A 21,551-nucleotide genomic window follows, 5' to 3' on the forward strand; every position below is an offset into this window, starting at 1 on the left:
AATACATGTTTATATGTGCGCATAACTCAGGAGAGCAAAAAGCATATATATGATATTACAAATAAATACAAAGCTTTCATTAAAACACGCATTTTTCATTTTCTTTAAAATTATCGATAATGTGGCTACTCGATTACTTATTCGATGAATTGTCATACTACGGCATTCAAATTATTTGTACCGTGAGTCGGTATCCTCTACTCCTTTCTCCACTTTAGCCACCTTATAAATATTCCACGTTGGAAATTAAGCTAAGCTGGATTAAAAATCAAAACTGATGAGTCAACTAACACGATGGTTCCTCGGAGTTACTATATCTTATGAATAAATAAAAAGAATAGGGCACTTTACCTATCCAAAGGCCTCACCCAATTTTCTGTTCACAATTGGTAAATCGATAAATCGGGACAAACGCTTGCTTTAACGAAAAAAAAAACATTCTACTCAAAAATGCCAATTGGAAGTATTATCAAAAAGGCATCCAACTTTATATTAGGTGAAGAGAGGTGTGATGAAAAAATCGATATCGCTTACGAAGACAACGAAATACTTTTTTGCAAAAACAATGTATGCATTCATCCACCGACCGTGGCACGCCAGGAATCGGATATACTGCACTACCCTGGCTACCTGACGTGCACTACAAAAACCTTTATAGATCAGTACAACAGCGCTAAGAGGCCAACATTGCTGCTCACCTGGATACCGAACACCTCGCTTTGCAAGTGCAATTCGACAACCAATGAGGGGGAGCCTTTAAGCAATCTACACCATGATATGCTACCTACCAATGGACACTTCTCGCCCACAGCTCAAGTGGCAGTGCCCGCGCCAAAGATCGTCGACGAACAGGCCGAACAGGAGATGGGCGAAGAGAATGTGGCTGAAATGCAGGAGTTAAAGAACGAACTGCAACCTCTGCTAGGTGGACAAACGGCATCTATAGGAGATCTGGCTGCTTTGCTCAAAAAGAATCCAATTACATCCGTAAACATAACCATTTCGAATCCACAAATCGAGAACAGCAATATCTCTCAATCATACAATTGCATCATTTCGTCCTCCTCGCAGGAGAACGAGGGCAGTCATCCGTCGGCAATTGCTCGCGCGAATCAACCGGCTCAACAGCTCAACTCCGATGGCTCAGTGTCGGATGATAATAATCCCAATTGGATGACGCCAGAGTTGCTGGCTTTTAAGCATAATCTGGTGTTCCCGGAGAGTGCTAATGCCACGCCTACTGTCCGTCGAAAGGCAGTAATTAGGGGCAGGAGATTCTCCGTGGATCTGAGTCAGATGCGTTCCTTACGTTTGTTTTTTAACGATGATAAATGCACTTCTGGACAGCTGGTGATAGCATCCAGGGAATCTCAATATAAGATTCTACATTTCCACTACGGCGGCTTAGATCATCTAGCTCAGGTGTTGCATCAGTGGCACTGTTTTCTACACAATATTACCTTAGCTCCAGGACAAGAGAAGATGAATTTGCCTTACCGACACTTCATGGTCTGTCGCCCGGAAGTTAAGCAATCGGAGATGCATCCGGATGAAGGCAATGTTAAGAGAATCACCACAAATTTCTTCTATGGCACATTACTAAATGAAAAAGGACAAATTGATGATGATTTGCTGCTGCGCAAGTGCGTTTTCTTTGGAGGCCTCGAGAAGAGTCTGCGCAAAACAGTTTGGCCCTTCATCCTAAAATGCTACTCGTTCTCATCCACATTTGAGGATCGAGCCGTCTTGATGGACATCAAAAGACAGGAATACGATGAAATAACCCGGAAGCGTTTATATTCCATGTCGCCAGAACAGCAAGTCCAATTCTGGAGAACCGTGCAGTGTGTTGTTGAAAAGGACGTTGTGCGCACAGATCGTACAAATCCGTTTTTCTGCGGCGAAGACAATCCAAATACAGAGATGATGAAAAACATTTTGCTAAACTTTGCCATCTACAATACGAGCATATCCTACTCACAGGTAAGTTCTACGTTACTCCAAGCATAACAATATACACCAATTATGTTTTTTGCAGGGCATGAGTGATCTCCTGGCTCCTGTTCTGTGCGAAGTGCAAAATGAATCAGAAACTTTTTGGTGCTTTGTTGGCTTAATGCAGCGAGCGTTCTTTGTTTGCACGCCCACAGACAATGATGTCGATCACAATTTAAGTTACTTACGTGAATTGATCAGGCTCATGTTGCCGCGTTTCTATGAGCATTTGGAACGACACAACGAAGCTATGGAGCTTTTATTCTGCCATCGTTGGCTACTGCTCTGTTTCAAACGAGAATTCACGGAAGCTGTGGTTATACGCATGTGGGAAGCTTGCTGGTCAAATTATCTCACTGACTACTTCCACTTATTTCTCTGCCTGGCCATCATAGCTGTCTATGCCGATGATGTGATTGCTCAGAACTTGCGTGCAGATGAGATGCTGCTGCATTTTAGCTCGTTGGCCATGTACATGGATGGTCAATTGATTTTACGTAAGGCACGTGGGCTGCTCTACCAGTACAGACAGCTACCAAAAATTCCATGTACGTTAAGTGGATTGTGCAAGCGTTGCGGCCCGGGCATGTGGGATTCGGAGCATCGTCCTGCACTAGAATGTGTCGGTCATACGGATAACGAGAAGTGCTCATTGGGCATTGATTAAATAATTGATGTGGCTTCTACTGTTGTATATCGAGTTACTCTTACTTATTTACACTTATATTACAATTATGTGTTATGATGAAAAGCTTTCAAGCAAGTGCTTCTAAATATACTAAATTATATATATATGCCTATGCTGAATAAATGTTTCACTTTGTCAAAGATAAATTGTAATTGTAAATTTAACAATTGAGTAATGGGTCTTATCATTTATTATACACTGCGCTCCTTTAATGAATTCTCAGATAATAATTACAATTTCTTGAAGCTTCAGAGCTATACATTTCAACAAATGGAATTTCTGCTTTTAAACACACTAAATGAATTCTCTATGCTGAATAAATATTTCACTTTGTCGCATATAAATTTAAATTGTAAATATAATTGTTAAAATGATTTTTAGCATTTATTATACAATCTTAATTAGAAGCGATGCAAGTTTCAGTGGTGCACATTTCAACAAAGTGAAGTTCATTTGCATTTCTGTCCTTTAATATGAATAAAATCGTACTTGTTTCGTGTTGGTGTTGTGATTAAAGTATGGTCATTACTGAATTTAAAACTAAACTTGTCCTACAACACGTATTTCGTAATTATATCCATGTTTTTAACGTATATATGATAATTGAGCCTCGATATATATAAACACATATATATATATACCGATTTTGCTGCCAGGTATTTTACATTTGCGGTAGCTGATCAATCGGTGTTGTAAACTTGAAATCCTCTGGAAATAGTTTTGCAGCATGCGGGTACATTAGCTTATATGATTGTCGTATAGTTACATCGGCCACACCAGCAATATCGCCAATTTCTTTTTGGCTACGCTTATGCTCCGATGCTTGCGATGCCATATAAATAGCGGCAGCAGCTACAGAAATTGGCGATCTTCCAGGTACAATGTCCATCTCCACAGCTTTCTTCGCAATGTGCGTGGCAGCTCGCTGCACCATATTAGGGAGATCTATAAATCAATACAATAAAAATGATTCCATCTATAAGAAAGGTACAACGCTAATAACGTACCCAAGTTGGCACAGAAACGGCACATAAAGTCGGCAGTCGTTATCAAATCTACACTAGTTTCAAGTGCTTTTAATGTTAGTTTAAAGCATCTTCCAATTTCCTTCTTGCTTATCTTACTAACTGCACAGATTTCCTTGAATGTGCGTGGTACACCTTCTTGGCGGCAGGCTATGTACAAACAAGCTGATGCCTTTGCATCATTTGAACGTCCTTTTAGATTCTTGCCATCATGTACCTGTTTATCAACAAATCAATAATAAGCCTTGCAAGAATATATTCATTTATATGTTACATATACGTGCCTGCTTGAATAAGTTATTTGCGCGATCGACTATTGTTTTGGGCAAATTGATGCGATCGGCCATTGATGAAATTTCTTTGAATGCGGATATAAGCGAGCGATCTGAGCTGCTCATTGTGCGTCTGTTCTGGTATTTGGGTGCTCCGAAGGCATCGAAAGATGCCGAACCTGTTCCCGGGCCAATAATCGTGGATAAATCTCCGCCACTGAGTAAAGGATTCTCTGGACCTCCCACACGGCTGGGATCGACGCCACTTTTTTCATTGCTAAATGTGCGCCATTCGGAACCTACATCGATAACTCGATCACCAACCACCAGGCCACATTCCGAGCATATCATGTCGCCAGCTCGATAGTCCTCAATTAATGGAGACTCCGGATGGGCATAGCAGCACACCTTGTTGTTTTCCAGTCTAAAAGAATATTTCGACGGGTCATTTTGCAAGCATTACAAATAACATCCCAAATATTTCATTTACCTTGAAGTTGACGCCATTTAATTCTTATATCTGTTTGCGTACAACTATGTTTTAAAGTAACTACTTTTTTTGTTTGCAAACGCAAATTAATTTCGACAGAATAAAAATATCGCTTCTTCTTCCTCGTTTCTCTGTTAATTTAACATGTATCTAACAGGGTGCAATATTATCCACTGAGCTGACTTAATAATTTTTAGAATTTATCTTTCCTTTTTATGCAAGATTATATACAAAAAGAACAAATTACAAAAACCGTATATGAAGTTCAGCTGTGATAAAAAATTAACATCTAATAACTGCTAACTGAGCCATAAGTCTGTTAACATAGCCATCAAAAAGTTAGGTCTGTACAAACAGCTGATCCAAAGATTTATCGACAATCAGCGTAAAACTGTGAAACACGAATATCCCTTAGAAGAGCAAAATAATTAAATTTGAATTAAACTGATAAAAACTGTAAATGCTTAGATTACAGCTTTCTAACTGAACACAAATTGTATTTTCAAAGACAAGGCCAGGAAATCTTTGAAACAAAACAGAAAGAGCACTGTACAACTTTATTTTGAATTATTAAACATTCATATTACAGCGTAATAAGGAAGCTCCGCCAAAACGACCCAATTAATATCGACAATTTTTACACGCGCAATAATGCGATGGTTACCTATCGATAAGTAACAGTATTAAACAGATTGGTAAAAATACCCACACACACCTATTCATAATTTCATATATATTTTATGTCAAAGGAAAAACAAAAAGTAGGCTTATTATTATATGGTGCATCGGTAGACGGTTTAAATGATACGTAAATTCTGTTGTGGTTCTATTGCTCCAGATACTCGTGTCAGCTGCTTTTGACAATTCCTATGCCTTCATAAAAAATTTTCTCTGGCAAATACGATACGATTAAGAAAGCAAAACTATTCTCAGCATGACGAGCAAACATATTTATTCAACCACAAATTTATCTGACCTGCAACTGAAGGAGCAGGGCAATTGTTTATTTGCCTCACGCAAATATGACGATGCGATTATATGTTATTCCAAGGCCATTGTAAGTCATTTCAAAACTTTACAAATCAAATGATTCACGTACATATGTATATATTTATGTATATCTAATATTTGACATAGATTAAAAACCCTACAAATGCAACATATTTTACGAATCGTGCCCTTTGCAATCTAAAGCTAAAGCGTTGGGAACTTTGCTGTCAAGATTGTCGACGAGCTTTGGATATAGACGGCAATTTACTAAAAGGCCATTTTTTCCTCGGACAGGGCCTGATGGAGATTGACAATTATGACGAAGCTATAAAACATCTACAGCGTGGTAAACATTTAAAAGTACCCATGAAATTCGTCTAATATCCATATTTTTAGCCTATGATTTGTCAAAGGAACAAAAACAGAACTTTGGAGATGATATAACATTGCAATTGCGTTTGGCACGTAAGAAACGTTGGAATATTATGGAAGAAAAACGAATACACCAGGAAATTGAACTGCAAAGTTATCTGAATCGGTAGGTGTACAGCAAACAAATTGTTAAACCTAAAGTTTACTTATTTACTTATTTTTAGACTAATCAAAGATGACATGGAAAACCGTTTAGCCAGCTTGAAGTTAAATGAAAACTTAAATGAGGAACATTTAAAGGACAAACAACAGGAAATTGAACAAGAATGTGTAAGATATCATCTATGCTAAGCTTTCTGTTGATATATGAAAATAGAAAATATTTAAATGAATATTGGGTCTACAACTTATAAATAATGTGATTTAACTTGTACTTTATTAATATACATTTCTTCAACAGGATGATCATATTAAAGAGCTTAATAATATATTTGCAAAAGTAGATGAACGTCGACGGGTAAGAAGTAATGAAACAGCCATAAACCTAATTAAAATTTGATTATTATATTTACAGAAACGCGATGTACCGGATTTTCTGTGTGGGAAAATTAGCTTTGAAATATTAACTGATCCAGTGATTACTCCATCAGGCATCACATATGAGCGTAAAGATATTGAGGAGCATTTGCAACGTGTTGGTCATTTTGATCCTGTAACACGAGTTAAACTCACGCAGGATCAGTTAATACCAAACTTCTCAATGAAGGAGGTAGTTGATTCATTTATTGCTGAGAATGAATGGTCTTTAGATTATTAAGTTGTTGTATTTTGTAAACAACACACACAAAAAGAATATGAAATATATTAAATGTATATTGTAATTAAATATGTAGCTGTTAAAAGCAGTTAAATACAAATTGTCAAGATATAACAGTCTATATTCATTGGATAATTTGAGTTGAGAATATATTGTATATTAAGTTATTTTTATTTTGATAACATATAAAATATGTAAGATTACCGTAAGTGAATAAATTCAACCGAACGTAGAAGTTTTTTTAATTTGGTGGTGGTGGTTTTTATAATTTGGTGCAAAAATTGCATGAATGGAATATAAAATGGAAGCATTGATGGGAATCGATATATCGATATAATTTTCGATGACTTGGTTGTCTAGAAAACGGCGCGAATACGTGAACATTTCGCTTGATTATTAATTAAAATTGACTATAAGTATGTCGGAAAACAATGGTACGGTTGTGCGTATGCCATGGGTGGAAAAATATCGGCCCAACTGTTTAGATGACTTAATATCACACGAGGAAATAATATCTACAAGTAAGAACGCGTTTTGACACAGACAGATTCAAGTGGGCAGCTAATATTTGTATTTTATTTAGTCAATCGCTTCATTAATCAGAAGCAACTGCCGCACTTGCTGTTCTATGGCCCACCAGGCACAGGTAAAACGAGCACAATTTTGGCCTGTGCCCGTCAGCTATATTCACCGTCACATTTTAAGTCCATGGTACTGGAACTGAATGCGTCTGATGATCGTGGCATTGGAATCGTTCGTGGTCAGATTCTCAACTTTGCCTCAACCCGCACCATTTTCTGTGGCACTTTTAAACTGATCATACTGGACGAGGCGGATGCTATGACGAATGATGCACAGAACGCCTTGCGTCGAATTATTGAAAAGTACACCGAAAATGTGCGCTTCTGCATTATTTGCAATTATCTAAGCAAAATTATACCTGCTCTTCAATCGCGTTGCACACGTTTTCGCTTTGCCCCACTTTCACCAGAACAGATGATGCCGCGGCTCAATAAAGTTGTGGATGAGGAGAAGTATGTGTTCAATGTGGACTAAAGTATTTCCATTGTCTAAGCAGCTTGATTTTTTAGTGTCAACATTACCGATGATGGCAAAAAGGCATTGTTGACCCTCGCTAAAGGTGATATGCGAAAGGTTTTAAATGTGCTGCAGAGCACTTCGATGGCCTTTGACGTAGTCAACGAGGATAATGTTTATACATGTGTGGGATATCCGCTAAGAAGTGAAATTGAACATGTTCTGCAAACATTGCTTTCAGCAGCAACATTCGACGCGGCATTCGATAGTAAGTACGCAATTTATAAAAAAACTTCGTTTGCTAAACTTTTACAATCTTACAATCCTTATAACAGCAATTGAAGAAGCAAAGAGTAAGCGCGGACTTGCTTTAGAAGATATTGTTACAGAACTGCATTTGTTTATTATGAGACGTAAGGATGCTATACAATTGTTTCTATACTTATAACTAACGTCCTACTATATCCTACAGTGGAATTGCCCATGTCGGTGATGAATAAATTAATAATTAAGATGGCACAAGTTGAGGAAAGATTATCCAAAGGCTGTTCGGAAACTGCCCAAACTGCAGCGCTGGTATCTGCGTTCTTTATAAGTCGTGACATGGTGTCGCTAGAAAGTTAGAGTTTCTAATTGAATCGTTTATAAGAGAATAATTAAAATTAAGCAACCATTAATTAAATACGAATGCATTTTTGAAAATAAAGCAAATCTTTGAATATTTGTGTTAATATTATAAATCGATGCTTTCGATACCAACGATATCAGCTGTCCGATGCCATCACTAATAAGTACCAATCGATTGCAGAATTATTGTATATTTTGGTGTTTCATTTTAGGTGAATTTACAAAAGCAATTGTAAGAAATGAATGCTGTCGACGCGGATGCTCATTTGTTGGCCTTAAAGGGTAAATATACATTGTGTATGTTTTAAAATAGTATACAAGAACTATGCGTTTTATAGTTATGCGACTGACCCGTCCTACACTTGTTGGGCTGGGACCAATAGTTACTTGCGAACCAAAGGATTTGCCCCAGAGTTTTAATCGACTAGTGGAGTTCGATGGCATTGCTCGAACGTCTGCTGAAGCACTCGGAGCAGGGCAAACAATGCTTTTGCCTCAATCATTTGGAAATATTTACCTGGGCGAAACATTTTCGAGCTACATTTGTGTACATAATTGTACGACTCATCCCGTTGAAGGTGTCTCTGTTAAAGTAGATTTGCAGTCTAACTCATCGCAAATTAATTTGCTAATGCATGAAAATAAGAAATCTTCAGTAGTATTAACAGCGGACGAAACACTTGATGATGTTATTCGATATGAAGTAAAGGAAATTGGAACTCACATGTGAGTGATGTAATTTACATAATTTTCAGAATAACTATTAAAACTTTACTTTTAGATTAGTCTGTGAAGTAAATTATACTAGTCCCGCGGGCTTTGCTCAATCGCTGAGAAAATTCTTTAAGTTCCAAGTGCTCAAACCACTTGATGTTAAAACAAAGTTCTATAATGCAGAAATGGACGAAATATATCTTGAAGCTCAAATACAAAATGTGACTACCGGCCCATTTTGTTTGGAAAAAGTTGAATTGGATAGCTCGGAACAATATACAGTCACTTCTCTGAATACTTTACCGAACGGAGAGTCGGTTTTTACCTCCAAAAATATGCTTCAGCCAAATAACAGCTGTCAGTTTCTATATTGCATAAAGGTAGGATAGAAGACAACTTTTCCGAAATCTGAAAAAAAAAGCTTTTCTTATATTCCAGCCAAAAGCTGATATTGCAAAGGACATTAAAACTCTACGTGAAGCAAACAATGTAGGTAAACTGGATATCGTCTGGAGATCGAATTTTGGCGAAAAAGGCAGATTGCAAACAAGTCAATTGCAACGATTGGTATTTATTTGAAAATTATGCTCCTTTCAATGGCATTTAAATAATTAAATTTTTCTTTTAGCCTTTTGAATACAAAGATCTGCGCTTGGAAGTTATTGATGCTGAAAATATTGTCAAAATAGGAACCATATTCACATTCCAGTGCCGCGTAACCAATACAGCGGAGCACCCCATGAAACTACATGTTAAACTGGATACAAAAGTTTTTCCCGGTTGCCCGTATACGGGCTCAGCTGACTTTGAATTAGATATATTGCAGCCAGGCCAGATAGCTGAATTTCCACTTACAATTTGTCCATCTAAATTGGGTCTGATTAAAGTATCCCCATTACTTATAGTCGATACACTGAAAAACGAGCAATTTATAATGACAAAAGTTGTGGAGGTGTTTGTGGTAGATGCCGATTACCATCAGGATGGTACCTTTTTGCTTAATAAGCTTATTCGTTATGAAAATCCTATTGATTCGCTAATACAAAAGCAAATTCAGTTACAGGTAGTTTAGTTTAGTACGATGTATTAAATATAAAGTTTCACAATTTATAAATATTTCATGTTACCGTTGGTATAAATTAAGGATATAAGTTAAGCAACTAATTTCTGACCTATGACTAAGACAATAATATATTTATAAACTAGATTTCGTATCAGTCAACATTTATTTCAGCCTTTTGTTACGAAGAGTATCGTCTAGGCGACTATTTCTAATCAAGGCAAGCACTCATATATATTTAACAATTCATTGACTCCTTGCGCACTATTGTGTTAATTTTTCAATTTGCATTTAGAAGTGATTGCAGTAATTTAAAATGTCAATCAACCAGGGCCTCTCACTATGCTATATAAGAAAGTCGATTTACTTAAACATCACAGAAAGATATTTGAGATGCATTCAAGCGACTCAGTAGTTGTGCTTACCTTGGTAAGCATATTTTTTGGAAAAGTTTCCTCTATGGAAAGTTCACTTTTAATAGACTACACAACGCGCCTTATTAAGACAGAGCAAAGCATAATGTTTGCCTGTTCTGAGCAAGGTATGTGAGCCATTTTTATGCTTTCTTCACATTTAGCGCATACCTAGTTTTATTTTAGATATGTATTTGAACGTTGTACAACTCATGGCAGCCAATCAATTTGTTCAACCGGTCCACATAAATAGTTCATATGATCTGCGATCAGTTTTAACGAGAAACAACTATGCGCGAACTTCTGTTATTGTGGACACAACCTGTGAAGGGGCTTCGAAGCTGCTAAAAGAGGCTTCTGCGAATAGATATTTCAATAAAACATATCAGTGGCTACTGTGGGGCGTGGATATGAATATCAATGATTTGCTGCCGATCGAGTTGGATTATGTTGGTCCAAATGCACAACTTACCTACGTCAATAAAACAAAAGACGATTATTGTCTTTGGGATGTACATTCTAAAGGTCGTCAACTGAAATCACCACTGGAGTTGCATTTGATAGCAAGAGTATCAACTGAGCCACATAAATTGGTTATATTTAAGGACATATACGAGCTGCAGGGCATCAAATATCGCAATCAATTCAATGGCTTAACTCTACGTGGCGCAAGTGTTGTGAGTAAAATTTTATTTTAGATAAGGTGCAAATTATAGTTTTGATATTGTAGATCGATCAGGAGGACATTTTCACGAATCAACAAATCGAAGCAATATTATCGAGGCCTACAAAGGATTCAGGTGTGGCAGCGTTTATCAAATATCACTATGAGCTGTTGAGCTTGCTCAGAGATCTCTTTAACTTCACCGTCAACTTTCGCAATTCGAGAGGTTGGGCAGGCAGATTGGGCAACACAACTTTCCGACTAGGTTTGTTGGGCATTATAATGCGCAATGAAGCAGATATTGCAGCATCTGGTGCATTTAATCGTATAAATCGCTTTGCCGAGTTCGACACAATACACCAGAGTTGGAAGTTTGAGACAGCTTTTCTGTTTCGATTTACGCCCGATTTGGATACGCATGGCAAAAGTGGAAACTTTCTAGCGCCCTTTAGCAGGCAGGTCTGGCTCTTCATCTTAGCTACTTTGTTTGGAATTAACAGCATTTGGTTACTGCTTGATTATCTTGGTAAAAGATGGCTTTCTCAAGCAAAACAATGCATAGAAGAGCGAATTTTGAATATTAAGAAGACCAACAACATAAATTTGACGGCTGAAAAATCAACTACAAAGTGTCAAGGCAACTGGACAGAACGTATTCTACACACTTTTGGTGCTGTCTGCCAACAGGGAATGGAACCAATTCCCAGTGACATGTCGTCGCGCTCCATTGTCGTTACAGTTTTCCTATTCTCGGTAGTTATGTATAACTATTATACGTCATCTGTCGTTGGTGGATTGCTTAGCTCTTCGGATTTAGGACCAGCTACCGTAGCTGAAATAACATCTAGCCCACTTAAAGTATCTTTTGAAGATATAGGATATTATAAAGTATTATTTAAAGTAAGTAGTGTGTTTAAATAGTTTATTTGTGATCTAAAATCTTAAATGTTTATTTTTTAATAGGAAAGTGCCAATCCGATTGTGACACGTTTGATAAGTAAAAAACTATCTGCATCTAGGGGTCCCAATGAAATGGGTGTTTATGGTCACATAGAGGATGCTGTTCCATATCTCAAGAGCGGCGGATTCGCATTTCACTGCGAAGTCGTTGACGCATATCCTATAATAGCCGAATTGTTCGACGCTAATGAAATTTGTGATCTACGCGAAGTTTCTGGCCTTATGGAAGTGGAAATTTTGAATTGGATTGTCAATAAGAATAGTCAATATACCGAACTCTTTAGAACAGCGTGAGTACGTTATATACAAGTAATACTACTTTTATTTATAAAGATATTGTATGAAATTTCAGTATGTGTAAAGCGCGTGAAGTTGGTTTAGTTGAAAGGCTTCTACGACAACGGCAAATGAAGAAACCGGAATGTCAGTCCCTATACACTGTCTATCCAGTGACTATATCTGGTGTTTCGTCAGCATTTCTTACACTGCTAAGTAATATATATAGCCTACTTTTGTTGTTGTTAATAATTAACGTATGGGCACATTTTAAGGTGGTGTCTTACTCGCTTTCTTTGCTTTATGTCTGGAAATAGCATCGGTCAAATGGAAATTCCGAAGGTAGGATTACAAATGTTATTTTGTTAAATGTTGAGCTTGATTATTGCAAGAGGAAAATTAATACATAATTATTAATTCAGTTTTATTTTTCAATCATTTGGAAAATTGCTTTTGAGTTGAAGAATTTTGTATGTCTTCAACCTAAAATCAGGTTGAATTTTTGTGCCACTTTTGAAAAAGTATAGGTTGATAGTATATTAGTAATATTTGTTAATGTTGTTTTAGTAATTTTAATACTTAAATCAATTGGCTTTATTTTGCGAGCAGGAATATAAAAAGTCAGATAGATATTTTTAATATATTGGTTTTATTTCGTGATTAGGCAATCGACATATGTATATTATGTATCAATACAATTCTATTATGCACTAATGGAACATAATTTTGTTAAAAGGTTTCAAAAATAAAATAACTGATTTGCCAAATGTAAAGAATTTATTATTAGTAATTGATGAAGTTCTTTAAAAATTTATCTAAATGGTCATTTGCCTCGGATGAGTTGCGCTTGGCGCTGAGACAGTGTTTCGATATATAAATACATATGCATATACACACAATAAATTTAACTATTCTATTTAAGTTTAGTCTCAAAATAATTCCGTAAATTCAGTATTTAAAATCACAATTTTTCATTCCGAAAGTATTTTGCACTTGTCAGTGTTTTTTTTTAACGAGTTTTCCTTTATCTTTTCTATCTGTCAGCAAATATTAATTGTTCTCACGTCTTCCTGATTTTTATTTTAAAATGAGCTTTAACGGATTTAACAGAACTCGAGATCATGTTTTTTTGCCAATGAAATAAACTGTTGTTTGTGTAATGCGGATTATTTCGTCGATTACTTTCTGGATATATATATATATATATATATACATATATATATGATGCTTTAATGGTGCCAAGACTAAGAAAGGGAGTCCTTCAAATATACTAAGTGTGTTATCCCCTTTATTATTAACTTCTACCGTCGATCACTGTTCAATTTTCAATTGATGCCGCACCCAAATTACTGCCACCTAATTGATTGTGTGCTATCATTAATATGTCTTTTTTCTCCTTGGGAAAGCGTAGCTCGCGGCCTGCCATACGTGCCGTCTCGAGCTCACGTTCGGCCAAGACTAATTCTCTTCGCAGCACTCCAGGATTCTCCTGCTCACGTGCTATCCAGTCAAGCGCCATCTGGGCACGCATTTCATCATCCAAACTACGATTGGAGTAATGTGCAACCACCTCCTGTCTAGAGCACTGTCGCTCCCGCATTGCCTTCAATGAACCATTCCAATGTAGTAGTTGAAACACGGTCATCAGCTCTTGAAATTCCAGCATCGTACGCCCCTTATTTGCCTCGAGCATGAATCTAAATGCATTAAGTATTGAAACAATATATACATGTATAAATGTAATATGTTTTACATACCTAAATGCACCGATGCCCGATTCTGGGAGTTCATTATTTTGCGGTGTTCCCTTGAAGGATGCGCGTGCATCCTGAACTGCTTTTTCTATAAATTCATCGCTTATGCGACGAGACGGATGCTCGTTAAATACCGAATTCATGAGCGCTATTTTAGCTGAACTTCGTCTAGCTTCCGCTTTAGTTGGACAATTCTGAAAGGTTTAAAGGTTAGTAGTGTGTACTCTATTAAGACTGTTGAAAAATATCTACCTGAAAGCTACCAAAACAACTGCCACCAGGTAATGTTACGAAGCACACATAAGGCTGGCTGTTCGATGGAATCGATTCATAGATCACAAGAGCTCCATTTTTAAGCTCGACTCCCCGTGTCTGTTTCATTTGCCAAAACTCTTGCAAAGCTTCCACAACATTAACTATGAGTAAATAACAATATATATAAAATATAAGATTAAATCATATTCATCAAAATAGTTGGATTTACCCCTATAATCTCGATCTTCGTATAATCCGGATACCATTGGCAAAGCCCAGAAAGGTTCTTCCGGATAGACCATTATACGCTTGCCACTTGTTGATTATTGTACAAGAATGGAGCTATAGATTTTATATTAATTGAAACTTAAATCATCACACTTGGATTCCAAATCCTAAATATGAAGAGCTATTCTTAAATCTTTAACTGAAAGTAAATTGCAAAAGTATTAAAATTAATAGTCTTATAACCAATTAATATTTGATACAGTTTGGAAAGTTCTAGATTTTCCTTTTGCTTTATGTACTGTGTACATGTATTCAACACAATGCGCATTTGTAAAAGTACATTAAGTCGATGATATTTCATCATCGACATTTCCAGTTTGCTTCTTAAGTCATCTGTTTTATGCTCTTTTAGAAATCGCCTCACAGACTCACAGACACAGACACAGCGCACTCAAACATAAACACACACATGCACATGCATATGCTTGCAGACGTACATACATGAATGTATGTAGGTCTGCGAGTTGTATGTGCATATTTTACAAGTGGTACAAGGAGTATACACACTTGAAACCCATAATTAATATATGTATATACGCATACATACATATGTAAGCCGTTAAATGATTGTGGACAAACGACACGCATACACACATATACATACGTACATACATGCATACTTACAAATGGTCGAGCCAAATTTTGTCAACTGTAAATATATTTTTTACGGTGGTACCCTACAAATACTTGGCACTATAATTTATTATTTTCTTTCTATGATGTTTCAGTTGTGACAATAAGTATTTTTTATCTAAAGATTATAAAATGGCGTTCACACTTCTACGTCAGCTTACAATTGCTAAAAACTAGCTACACTCGTATGCATATACTTATATGCATTTATATAAATATGCTCTGACAAGTATTCAACTTGTTGAGTACAATAAAACAAACCTGTAATTTTCATTGCCGACTACGCGTATGCGCACTGTTCAATTATATCGGTTCGCAATTTTTCACTATGTGATCGTACATAAGCTTTGACGCAAGTGTTGGATAAGGCAAAAATTTAATGATTTGCTTGTCAGATTTTATCATCATACTACAACAAAAAAGGGGCTCCTTATGTGGTTGGCAACATAATTGTGTGACCGTCGTAAATAAGTTGTCGTCTTCGCTAAAATTGATCGCGTTAAATGTTACCGATAGCTATCGATAAGCTTGAATAGCTTAATAGGACCACGAAGAGTAGATTTTTGTCAAAATAATAAATACCTATTTTGTTTTCCGCTTTACGAAAACAGTTTAGGTATTCAAAATAGACCCATGTTTACATGTATTTTTAATCATTTTATTTATTGATAACTTTTTACCAGAAATTGGGTCGAAAAAATAAGCTCAAATGATGATTCGAATTCGATTTTGTTTGTTTTCCAGTTATGTACCATCAAATTAAAAAAAATTCTTTCGAATAGATTTTTTTTGTCTATACAATATCCATAACCATACAACGACAGAATCGTCTAAGTACTTCCTAAGAATATATTTATTTTCTGTACAGATGGGATCGATTTTCCAGACACTCACGAGTCCGAAATGGAATATCTTCACAGGATTAGACTTAATATATATCCGATATAGCGACAGCTATAGCGAATATTATTTGTATACTTTTTATAATGTAACTTAAATTGTTAACTATATAAATAAATTAAATTCAATAAAATGATTAAAAATTTTAATTTGCAGACATTTATTTAAATTATTTCGAGATTTTTGTTCAACCGAAATATGCAAATACAAATGAGTGGCAGAATAAATACAATAGTATTTATAACATAATTACGTTTAAATAACATAAGATGTTTCATTGCATACCAAAAGTGTGCGACCGTTATTAACAGAAGTCTGTTAAACAGCAGTTGGCCACTAGTGCTGTAAAGCTCATGTGAAATTTTTAATGGCTTTCTCTCGGTCAAATGAGAGTCGGTCTTGGAAAGATATAGATATAGTCTTTTAAATATATTGATTTTGCTATGGAGATTGGAATCAAAAACTTTTGCCATTTATTTGCCAGATATATTCCAATTGTAACATTTTTAAAAAACTTTAGATGACTATAACTCATATATTTTTACATATATGAAATCTTGTCGATAAAAAATTACACTTTCTTGCCTAGTTTTTCAATAACAAACTCTTTTAGGGGCTGATAATACTGATAGCGCAAACTAAGCATTTCCGGAGAGTTGCGTACGCGTTCAAACATTTCCAGCTCTGATTCCATAATGAAGACTGCCGTGCCAGCCATTGCGATTACAACGAAGATGACGGATGGTATAAAGGCATGTAATAAATGGAATTTACGTAAGCTTTTGCCACCATTATTTGAATTGGAGTGTGTGCGCGAAAATTTGCCTGAATGTTTCCCACTGGCAATACCGGCGGAAGAGCTTGAATTTAAGGCGGGATTGGGCAGCGCATAGTACTGCTTGGATGAATAATATAGATGCTGCTTGGAGTCATTTTGATTGCCACGCGGCTTGCCAGCCACATCATATCCACTTGCTGTGAGTCCGCTCTCCGTCGACGAATGTTCCATGGAGTCTCGGAACGCATAGCCGGATAAATCGGTACCCATGTGATTGAGTCTATCTATGTTGGAAGAGCGCAAACGAGCCTCTTCGCACACGGGCTCCAGAATAGGCATTTGCAGACTGCCGTTGACGCCAGCCTCCTGACCATAGATGAGAATGCTCGGCGCCATGGAACAGCCCAATGGCTCGGACATTGTGGAACGAGGCAAACTGCTGTAGCCTACAATATTAAAGCCAATAATTATATATTATTGATATAAAGTTACTCCACATGCTGTACGCCTTACGTATTTGTGCTAAGTCGCCTTGTGGACTGGAGGGCGTGGCTGGAACACTGCTTGCCTTGCGTTTGCTCGAATTTGAATTGGTCATTTTTTGCTCGCGTAATGCGTTTATGCTTTCAGTCAATATCTCACGTTCAGTTCGACCCGTATAACGGAACTTGGTACCCCAGGAGAAAAAGCCACCGCCAGAGACAACAGCCGCATGCTGGCTATTTGGTAAGCTATGAAAAGAAAAAAACGATGGCTCTATTACGATAAAATTATTATACCTGAGATTGATCTCATTGACATTGGAAATGAACAAAAATGTAGTTATGAAAGCTCCCTCATATTCGTCTTCAAGGATATAATAAACGTGAGTTTTACTTACGTGAAAAACAACATTTGCTCGATGGCGCATCTCCAGAGATAGCGGCAAGCGGGTCCAGATGGGCACTTAAAGCCTATTGTGTGTTTTTTCTACAAATATCGTTTTAAGTATATCTAGCTGAAATGATTATCTGGATTTACTCACGGGCTCCCGGCTGGCATCCGTAAAGCTTAAATGTGCAATAAACATTTTCCCCTCGAAGTTAATTTTATGTACTTCATTCCAACGAAAGTGCTGCGATCGCTTGCCTGCTACATAGGTGCTGATGCCCGCATGATTGATGCCCACGTAGAGCAACGAGCCGCGATGATCCTTTACAGGATGTGGATCAATTCCATATGTCTCCAGGCCACGCGCGATGCCCATAAATTCATCCATGGCCACGGAGGGATCCTGGCCAGGTTTTCGCTTTTTGTGCAGTTCAATAATCTTTTTTTCCAGATTCTCCGTTTGGCGCAGAGCCAAGTCCAGCGAAGACACATAGTCCCCGATGTGTATTAGGTCGTCATAGTCACCGAGTTCCTCTGGAAATTATAATAATGTGATTCATCAGCTTGTTTAAACGTTATTTAGGGCACGGTCTTACCTTGCACGATCAAAGCACCCAAGGCAGCTGCTTCACCCAATGAACAGTATAATCGACCATGACGAAGATCTCTCTTCAGCTGCTGGAAGAGCATGATGCGGCCATTGCCAGTGAGACGAAATGGATCCGCTGGATAAAATTTTACACGTAATGAAAATAACACAGGATCTATATCTGAAAAATTGATTTTTGGTTGAGTGCATTTTATTACTTAAATTGAAATTAATTATTTACCTTTGCATTGTTTTAATATGGATTTAGCCAGGTCGAGCCAGTGCTAAAAGTAAATATATATATTATATTAAAATATATATTTCGATATTTCTTAATTCGATCATATTTACCCTTTGTTTTCCCGTATCTACATAGCGTAAACCAAAATAGTCCTTTTCCTTAATATCTAATTGTCTACATATATGGTCGACTAGATAAATGCCTTTATGGAATGGCTGTTAAAGGGAAAAAGAACAGAGAGAGAAAGCGAAATTAAATCTATTTATTAAATTCATAAAAAAACTGTTAAGCTGGATTTTAGGGTTTGTTATAGCTATAATAAGGCAGTTACGCCCTTATTCTTATATCTACCGACCCGCATACATGTACACATAGACGCACCCACACACGGACACATTGCCACACACACACGCACCCAACCAAACAGCGTTGCGGTAAGCCTTGACTTTCTCCCTTAAGGCCAACAAAATATATTTCCCAGTTAAAGCTCACCTGAAATTCACATTCTAAGACATCCGAATCATCAAGTAAGCGAACAGTGCACTTGTACACAATATTACATTCGTTTTTACTTTTAAACATTTTTATTTTGCACTTTATTATCGACTTTAGCCAATGCTTAAAAAAACACTAAAAAACTGTTATATATAAAAATATATTTTATATTAGATTTATAGGCGTGTTTTTGTTCATTGTCTTTAAATTTTTGTACCAAAAATTAATTAGTTTTTAACGTTTTTTTAAACTTTGTTTGCCGACAATGTCAGTGTCCTTTATCGCCCTTCGCTTTTTCCTCTTAAGGGTGTTTTTCTTTACTTGAGAAAACAAACAAGATAAAAGCACCAAAAATGGACAAAAGCATGAAATTTGTATCATAGCTTGAAGTTTATTTGCATTATGTGTATTTAAATTTTTTCTTAATTATATAATGAATCACTTTTATAAAATCATGTTTTTATGTATATCTTTCCATTTAAACAGAAGCAACGGTAAATAGTTCTGAAATCGATATACGTTCGATTGAACAAAATTGTAGTTCAAAAGAACACAGTTAGCTGGTTCGTTGCTGTCCTCTAGTTCTATTAAATACTTCCCACGCGCTTTACAGCTGTTTTGTCGAGCGAGTGTAAGTTTATCAATAATTATTTAAATGTTATTAAATTTAGCATTTTTCATTGCAGACTATGTTTCAACCTGAAGAGCATGGCCTAGAGGCCGACTTTCGTTTGACCATGTTTTCCACTTTGCGAGGGTGAGGCTGCAAGGTCCCCGAAGAGAAGCTTAAGCAATATCTTACGGGAACAGAAATAGTTAGTAATGCACCTAAGAATAATGATGACTATATTGGTGAGTGTTTTTTTTTTATTTTATATAATTATATAAAATGGTTTCGGCAAATTTTCAAAAAATCAACTACAATGATAAGCTCCGACTATCTGTTGCTTCTCGTAAAATCCGACGCCGATTAACCTGAACTTGACCTTTGCTATTTATATATATGTACATAAATGTATACATCTGAATCATACTAATAAAGAAGTACTTCCAAAAAAGGATCTGGAATGGATTGCGCGGTTATACCCTTATCACGTCACAAGGAATATTCTCTAGTACAGACCGTTGACTTCTTTTATCCTCTAGTTGATGATCCCGAAGTAATGGGTCGCATAGCTTTTGCTAATGTTTTGAGTGATGTTTATGCTGTTGGCGTAACGGAAATTGATAAAGTCGAAATGCTTATTAGTGCGCCTTCAAATCTGACAGAGAAGCAGCGAGATATTGTGGTTCCCCTAATTGTAAAAGGCTTCCAGAGAGCATCGAGCAGTAGCGGCTTTTATGGCAATGTGACCATAAAAAATGTTATCATTAATCCTTGGTGTATTATTGGAGGTATTGCGACAGCCATTTGTCGAAAGCAAGACATTATATTGTAAGTACATGTTACATGTTTGGAAATATTAATATTTTCTATGGATCACCTTTGATTTTTTTCAGACCATCAAACGGCAAAGTTGGCGATGTCTTGGTGCTAACAAAGCCGCTTGGCACACAGCTAGCAACGGCTGCGCACATTTGGCAGAAGGAGCAAAATGAAAAGCATGAAAAGTTGCTCACTGCATTTACGGACGACGATATAATGGAAACATTTCAAATAGCAATAAAATCAATGACATACCTTAATCGCAATGGTAAGCTGCTACAAATATGTGTAGTAGGAATGTAGATTGCAAATGAATGAAACTAATATAACATTTATATTTTAGCTGCTTTGCTGATGAAGAAATATGAAGCACATGCTGCAACAGATGTCACGGGCTTCGGTTTGCTAGGTCATGCCAAAAATTTGGTTGAGTTTCAAAAGCAACCGCTTTTGTTTAGAATTCACAAATTGCCTATTATTAGAAACGTTTTGAAATTTGGCGAATTAGTTGGACAATGCACCAAACTAAAGGCAGGTAAAGCCGTTGAGACGTCTGGCGGATTACTAATTTGCTTGGCCCCAGAAGCAGCTGAAGAATTTTGCAGGGAGTTTGAACACCTGACAAATGGATCACAAAAGGCTTTTGTTATTGGTGAAGTTAAGGAAGCAGATAAGCCGGTTGCAGAATTAGATGAGAATGTTGAACTTATTGAGGTCTCATTTTAAAAAATATTTGGTTTTGATGAATCAAATTGAGTATTCGACTTATGATTATTATTTCGTAAAGGCCTTGGCTGGGAAATATTATGAATTATTTTATATGTAAATATAAGATTTTTGATATTCAATCAGATTCTTCATAACTAATTTTTTAAGAAATGCCTTAAGCTTGTTACATGAATAAAATTTTGCGGAACCGCG

General features: G+C 36.6%; 9 protein-coding genes across 11 annotated transcripts; 6 read left to right on the top strand and 3 right to left on the bottom strand.

Annotated features, from left to right (window-relative positions):
- The first annotated feature begins 160 nt into the window (after window positions 1–160).
- On the top strand, window positions 161–2,765 carry LOC111592593 (TBC1 domain family member 16). Its single transcript, XM_023304908.2, has 2 exons — window positions 161–1,983; window positions 2,039–2,765. The coding sequence occupies exons 1-2, from the start codon at window positions 451–453 to the stop codon at window positions 2,660–2,662; spliced, it is 2,157 nt and encodes a 718-aa protein (XP_023160676.2). The 5' UTR covers window positions 161–450; the 3' UTR covers window positions 2,663–2,765.
- Window positions 2,766–3,048: 283 nt separating this feature from the next.
- LOC111592594 (transcription initiation factor IIB) lies at window positions 3,049–4,699 on the bottom strand. The gene is made up of 4 exons (XM_023304909.2): window positions 4,471–4,699; window positions 3,993–4,404; window positions 3,691–3,925; window positions 3,049–3,628 (listed from the first exon to the last, which is right to left on the bottom strand). Exons 1-4 carry the CDS (start codon window positions 4,485–4,487, stop codon window positions 3,345–3,347), a joined length of 948 nt encoding a protein of 315 aa, XP_023160677.1. The 5' UTR covers window positions 4,488–4,699; the 3' UTR covers window positions 3,049–3,344.
- Window positions 4,700–5,182: 483 nt separating this feature from the next.
- Window positions 5,183–6,685, top strand: LOC111592595 (E3 ubiquitin-protein ligase CHIP). 2 transcript variants are annotated; one of them, XM_023304912.2, is made up of 6 exons: window positions 5,183–5,527; window positions 5,608–5,803; window positions 5,857–5,998; window positions 6,057–6,162; window positions 6,293–6,349; window positions 6,407–6,685. In XM_023304912.2, the coding sequence occupies exons 1-6, from the start codon at window positions 5,405–5,407 to the stop codon at window positions 6,647–6,649; spliced, it is 867 nt and encodes a 288-aa protein (XP_023160680.1). In that variant the 5' UTR covers window positions 5,183–5,404; the 3' UTR covers window positions 6,650–6,685. The 2 variants fall into 2 exon arrangements, with proteins under 2 accessions (XP_023160680.1, XP_023160679.1); XM_023304911.2 differs by having other exon boundaries at window positions 5,188–5,527; window positions 5,608–5,806.
- A 295-nt stretch (window positions 6,686–6,980) lies between these two features.
- On the top strand, window positions 6,981–8,391 carry LOC111592628 (replication factor C subunit 5). Its single transcript, XM_023304964.2, has 5 exons — window positions 6,981–7,170; window positions 7,233–7,683; window positions 7,741–7,955; window positions 8,023–8,100; window positions 8,160–8,391. Exons 1-5 carry the CDS (start codon window positions 7,068–7,070, stop codon window positions 8,309–8,311), a joined length of 999 nt encoding a protein of 332 aa, XP_023160732.1. The 5' UTR covers window positions 6,981–7,067; the 3' UTR covers window positions 8,312–8,391.
- An 81-nt stretch (window positions 8,392–8,472) lies between these two features.
- LOC111592613 (probable trafficking protein particle complex subunit 13 homolog) lies at window positions 8,473–10,166 on the top strand. The gene is made up of 5 exons (XM_023304945.2): window positions 8,473–8,596; window positions 8,653–9,040; window positions 9,096–9,408; window positions 9,467–9,595; window positions 9,657–10,166. The coding sequence occupies exons 1-5, from the start codon at window positions 8,554–8,556 to the stop codon at window positions 10,098–10,100; spliced, it is 1,317 nt and encodes a 438-aa protein (XP_023160713.1). The 5' UTR covers window positions 8,473–8,553; the 3' UTR covers window positions 10,101–10,166.
- A 258-nt stretch (window positions 10,167–10,424) lies between these two features.
- On the top strand, window positions 10,425–12,816 carry LOC111592612 (ionotropic receptor 75a). The gene is made up of 6 exons (XM_023304944.2): window positions 10,425–10,629; window positions 10,688–11,178; window positions 11,232–12,065; window positions 12,129–12,415; window positions 12,478–12,617; window positions 12,677–12,816. The coding sequence occupies exons 1-6, from the start codon at window positions 10,431–10,433 to the stop codon at window positions 12,745–12,747; spliced, it is 2,022 nt and encodes a 673-aa protein (XP_023160712.2). The 5' UTR covers window positions 10,425–10,430; the 3' UTR covers window positions 12,748–12,816.
- Window positions 12,817–13,150: 334 nt separating this feature from the next.
- LOC111592614 (protein limb expression 1 homolog) lies at window positions 13,151–15,735 on the bottom strand. Of its 2 annotated transcripts, none has more exons than XM_023304948.2 (5): window positions 15,593–15,735; window positions 14,640–14,752; window positions 14,408–14,571; window positions 14,159–14,349; window positions 13,151–14,098 (listed from the first exon to the last, which is right to left on the bottom strand). In XM_023304948.2, the coding sequence occupies exons 2-5, from the start codon at window positions 14,710–14,712 to the stop codon at window positions 13,720–13,722; spliced, it is 807 nt and encodes a 268-aa protein (XP_023160716.1). In that variant the 5' UTR covers window positions 14,713–14,752; window positions 15,593–15,735; the 3' UTR covers window positions 13,151–13,719. The 2 variants fall into 2 exon arrangements, with proteins under 2 accessions (XP_023160716.1, XP_023160715.1); XM_023304947.2 differs by having other exon boundaries at window positions 14,640–14,837; window positions 15,593–15,733.
- A 1,035-nt stretch (window positions 15,736–16,770) lies between these two features.
- LOC111592601 (FERM domain-containing protein 5) lies at window positions 16,771–19,372 on the bottom strand. The gene is made up of 8 exons (XM_023304926.2): window positions 19,202–19,372; window positions 18,820–18,924; window positions 18,710–18,752; window positions 18,476–18,649; window positions 18,034–18,413; window positions 17,890–17,978; window positions 17,523–17,740; window positions 16,771–17,455 (listed from the first exon to the last, which is right to left on the bottom strand). The coding sequence occupies exons 1-8, from the start codon at window positions 19,289–19,291 to the stop codon at window positions 16,803–16,805; spliced, it is 1,752 nt and encodes a 583-aa protein (XP_023160694.1). The 5' UTR covers window positions 19,292–19,372; the 3' UTR covers window positions 16,771–16,802.
- Window positions 19,373–19,750: 378 nt separating this feature from the next.
- Window positions 19,751–21,407, top strand: LOC111592611 (selenide, water dikinase 2). The gene is made up of 5 exons (XM_023304943.2): window positions 19,751–19,835; window positions 19,891–20,056; window positions 20,264–20,639; window positions 20,705–20,898; window positions 20,974–21,407. The coding sequence occupies exons 2-5, from the start codon at window positions 19,894–19,896 to the stop codon at window positions 21,354–21,356; spliced, it is 1,116 nt and encodes a 371-aa protein (XP_023160711.1). The 5' UTR covers window positions 19,751–19,835; window positions 19,891–19,893; the 3' UTR covers window positions 21,357–21,407.
- Window positions 21,408–21,551: the final 144 nt, after the last annotated feature.

Source organism: Drosophila hydei, unplaced genomic scaffold, assembly GCF_003285905.1.
Source record: "Drosophila hydei strain 15085-1641.00,03,60 unplaced genomic scaffold, DhydRS2 tig00000149-arrow-pilon, whole genome shotgun sequence".
Taxonomy (NCBI): Eukaryota; Metazoa; Arthropoda; class Insecta; order Diptera; family Drosophilidae; genus Drosophila; species Drosophila hydei.

What these genes read in the sequence shown, in the direction of transcription:
- LOC111592601 (XM_023304926.2), bottom strand. Translation starts at nt 19,291, where the DNA reads ATGTTTAAAAGTAAAAACGAATGTAATATTGTGTACAAGTGCACTGTT. An exon ending in GGGTGCTTTGATCGTGCAAG is followed by an intron (nt 18,414 to 18,475) that starts GTAAGACCGTGC and finishes TATAATTTCCAG; the next exon opens with AGGAACTCGGTGACTATGAC. An exon ending in AGGCGACTTAGCACAAATAC is followed by an intron (nt 17,456 to 17,522) that starts GTAAGGCGTACA and finishes TTAATATTGTAG; the next exon opens with GCTACAGCAGTTTGCCTCGT.
- LOC111592628 (XM_023304964.2), top strand. Translation starts at nt 7,068, where the DNA reads ATGTCGGAAAACAATGGTACGGTTGTGCGTATGCCATGGGTGGAAAAA. An exon ending in CGAGGAAATAATATCTACAA is followed by an intron (nt 7,171 to 7,232) that starts GTAAGAACGCGT and finishes TATTTTATTTAG; the next exon opens with TCAATCGCTTCATTAATCAG. An exon ending in GCATTTGTTTATTATGAGAC is followed by an intron (nt 8,101 to 8,159) that starts GTAAGGATGCTA and finishes TATATCCTACAG; the next exon opens with TGGAATTGCCCATGTCGGTG.
- LOC111592593 (XM_023304908.2), top strand. Translation starts at nt 451, where the DNA reads ATGCCAATTGGAAGTATTATCAAAAAGGCATCCAACTTTATATTAGGT. An exon ending in CGAGCATATCCTACTCACAG is followed by an intron (nt 1,984 to 2,038) that starts GTAAGTTCTACG and finishes TGTTTTTTGCAG; the next exon opens with GGCATGAGTGATCTCCTGGC.
- LOC111592595 (XM_023304911.2), top strand. Translation starts at nt 5,405, where the DNA reads ATGACGAGCAAACATATTTATTCAACCACAAATTTATCTGACCTGCAA. An exon ending in TATGTTATTCCAAGGCCATT is followed by an intron (nt 5,528 to 5,607) that starts GTAAGTCATTTC and finishes TATTTGACATAG; the next exon opens with ATTAAAAACCCTACAAATGC. An exon ending in TATAAAACATCTACAGCGTG is followed by an intron (nt 5,807 to 5,856) that starts GTAAACATTTAA and finishes CCATATTTTTAG; the next exon opens with CCTATGATTTGTCAAAGGAA.
- LOC111592613 (XM_023304945.2), top strand. Translation starts at nt 8,554, where the DNA reads ATGAATGCTGTCGACGCGGATGCTCATTTGTTGGCCTTAAAGG. An exon ending in TCATTTGTTGGCCTTAAAGG is followed by an intron (nt 8,597 to 8,652) that starts GTAAATATACAT and finishes TGCGTTTTATAG; the next exon opens with TTATGCGACTGACCCGTCCT. An exon ending in AAGGAAATTGGAACTCACAT is followed by an intron (nt 9,041 to 9,095) that starts GTGAGTGATGTA and finishes CTTTACTTTTAG; the next exon opens with ATTAGTCTGTGAAGTAAATT.
- LOC111592614 (XM_023304948.2), bottom strand. Translation starts at nt 14,712, where the DNA reads ATGGTCTATCCGGAAGAACCTTTCTGGGCTTTGCCAATGGTATCCGGA. An exon ending in CGAAGATCGAGATTATAGGG is followed by an intron (nt 14,572 to 14,639) that starts GTAAATCCAACT and finishes ATTTACTCATAG; the next exon opens with TTAATGTTGTGGAAGCTTTG. An exon ending in TCGGGCATCGGTGCATTTAG is followed by an intron (nt 14,099 to 14,158) that starts GTATGTAAAACA and finishes TAATGCATTTAG; the next exon opens with ATTCATGCTCGAGGCAAATA.
- LOC111592612 (XM_023304944.2), top strand. Translation starts at nt 10,431, where the DNA reads ATGCTATATAAGAAAGTCGATTTACTTAAACATCACAGAAAGATATTT. An exon ending in GTTTGCCTGTTCTGAGCAAG is followed by an intron (nt 10,630 to 10,687) that starts GTATGTGAGCCA and finishes GTTTTATTTTAG; the next exon opens with ATATGTATTTGAACGTTGTA. An exon ending in AGCATTTCTTACACTGCTAA is followed by an intron (nt 12,618 to 12,676) that starts GTAATATATATA and finishes GCACATTTTAAG; the next exon opens with GTGGTGTCTTACTCGCTTTC.
- LOC111592594 (XM_023304909.2), bottom strand. An exon ending in CAAATAACTTATTCAAGCAG is followed by an intron (nt 3,926 to 3,992) that starts GCACGTATATGT and finishes GTTGATAAACAG; the next exon opens with GTACATGATGGCAAGAATCT. An exon ending in CCGTTTCTGTGCCAACTTGG is followed by an intron (nt 3,629 to 3,690) that starts GTACGTTATTAG and finishes ATTGATTTATAG; the next exon opens with ATCTCCCTAATATGGTGCAG.